Genomic DNA, 1,232 nt, shown 5'->3' on the forward strand with positions numbered 1-1,232 from the left:
GGTTACCGGGGGGCGCGGCCGCCTTCTCGTGGGTGATCACCGTGTCCTTCCCGATCCTCTGGAGGATCTGGGCAGTTCAGAGCGGAAATATTAGTTTGAAGCATTTACTGGAGATGTGGCTAACACCACCTCTGGTCACCCTGTGCTCGGCCACTCTACAGAGAAAAAGCACAACTATCTCCTTCACCCCGGAATGCAGAACCTGAGTGCTCACTACCCAAAACGGGAAGTGTTTCTCTTAAGGCTTCTCTCATTCCAGACAAGCTGTGGAACAGCAAAATGCTCTTCCCTGCACGTCAGGGTCTGTGGGGTTTCTCCTCCAGTAACACGTTTAACAGCAGGACTGGGCTGCTCCCTCGCCTCTCGTGTAGCGAATGTACTTTGGTGCACCTGAAGCAAAAAAAGCTGACGAGCTGCTGCAGCCCCACTTCTGCTGCACAGCAACGCCACTGGACACGCTCTGCCGTGCAGCAGGAAGCAATAAGATAAAGCCAGGGTCCTCCTCTCCCAGAGAATGGGTGGAGAAGTCCCTGTGCTCCTGCTTCGATGAGCAAAGTGATTCCTTGGCCCTCCCCCTGCCGCTCGGAGCAGCGTGTGTGTGTCTGTGTGAGGCCCCAGCTGAGGCAGCTCCAACCTCTGCTCCACTTCCTACCTTCACTTCTTGGACGCTGGGGTTCCACTCGCCCATCTGCTCCATGTTGTCCACCAGCTCGCTGTACACCGTGTCCAGGGGCTGGTCCACCACCACCTCCAGCCGGAACACCTTGCCCACGTCCGGCAGCACCTTGCTCAGCACCTTGTCTCCGTTACTCTGGAGAGGGGAGGGCAGAATTAACACCACTGCTCCTCACAGGGGGGTGGTGTGAGGGTGCTGAGCACAGCAGAGCACCTACCACCAGCGTCTCTGTCTTCCAGCCGTCCTGGTCCTCGAGGATGCTGAGGGATTTCTGGAGGGCTTCTTCTCCTTGCTTGATGTAAGACATTTCCATCTCACTGAAGGGCTTCTCCTCCAGCCTGGAGCCTGCTCGGGGCCAGAGCAAAGCAGGGGTGAGGCCAGGAGAGCTGCACAGATGGCTAACACAGCGTGAGCTTTATCTACCTCAGATACACTTCTCTGTGCCCAGGGCTGGGGAATTAAACTCATTTCCCACTCCTCGCCTGTTGTTTAGCCAAAACACAGGCTCCCCACGAGCTGATTTCCCTCCAACCCCTCTCCCAAGCCCTGACCCGTG

General features: G+C 57.1%; 1 protein-coding gene across 1 annotated transcript; it reads right to left on the reverse strand.

Moving 5' to 3' along the window:
* Nucleotides 1-6: 6 nt before the first annotated feature.
* On the reverse strand, nucleotides 7-1,021 carry LOC103781704 (steroidogenic acute regulatory protein, mitochondrial; the record flags this gene model as incomplete). The annotated part of the gene is made up of 3 exons (XM_008949426.1): nucleotides 7-67; nucleotides 653-811; nucleotides 894-1,021. Coding segments are annotated over 3 exons (348 nt in total), but the record flags the coding sequence as incomplete, so codon positions are not given.
* Between the last annotated feature and the right edge of the window lie 211 nt (nucleotides 1,022-1,232).

This window comes from Merops nubicus, unplaced genomic scaffold (genome assembly GCF_000691845.1).
Source record: "Merops nubicus isolate BGI_N331 unplaced genomic scaffold, ASM69184v1 scaffold9181, whole genome shotgun sequence".
In the NCBI taxonomy this organism is placed as follows: Eukaryota; Metazoa; Chordata; class Aves; order Coraciiformes; family Meropidae; genus Merops; species Merops nubicus.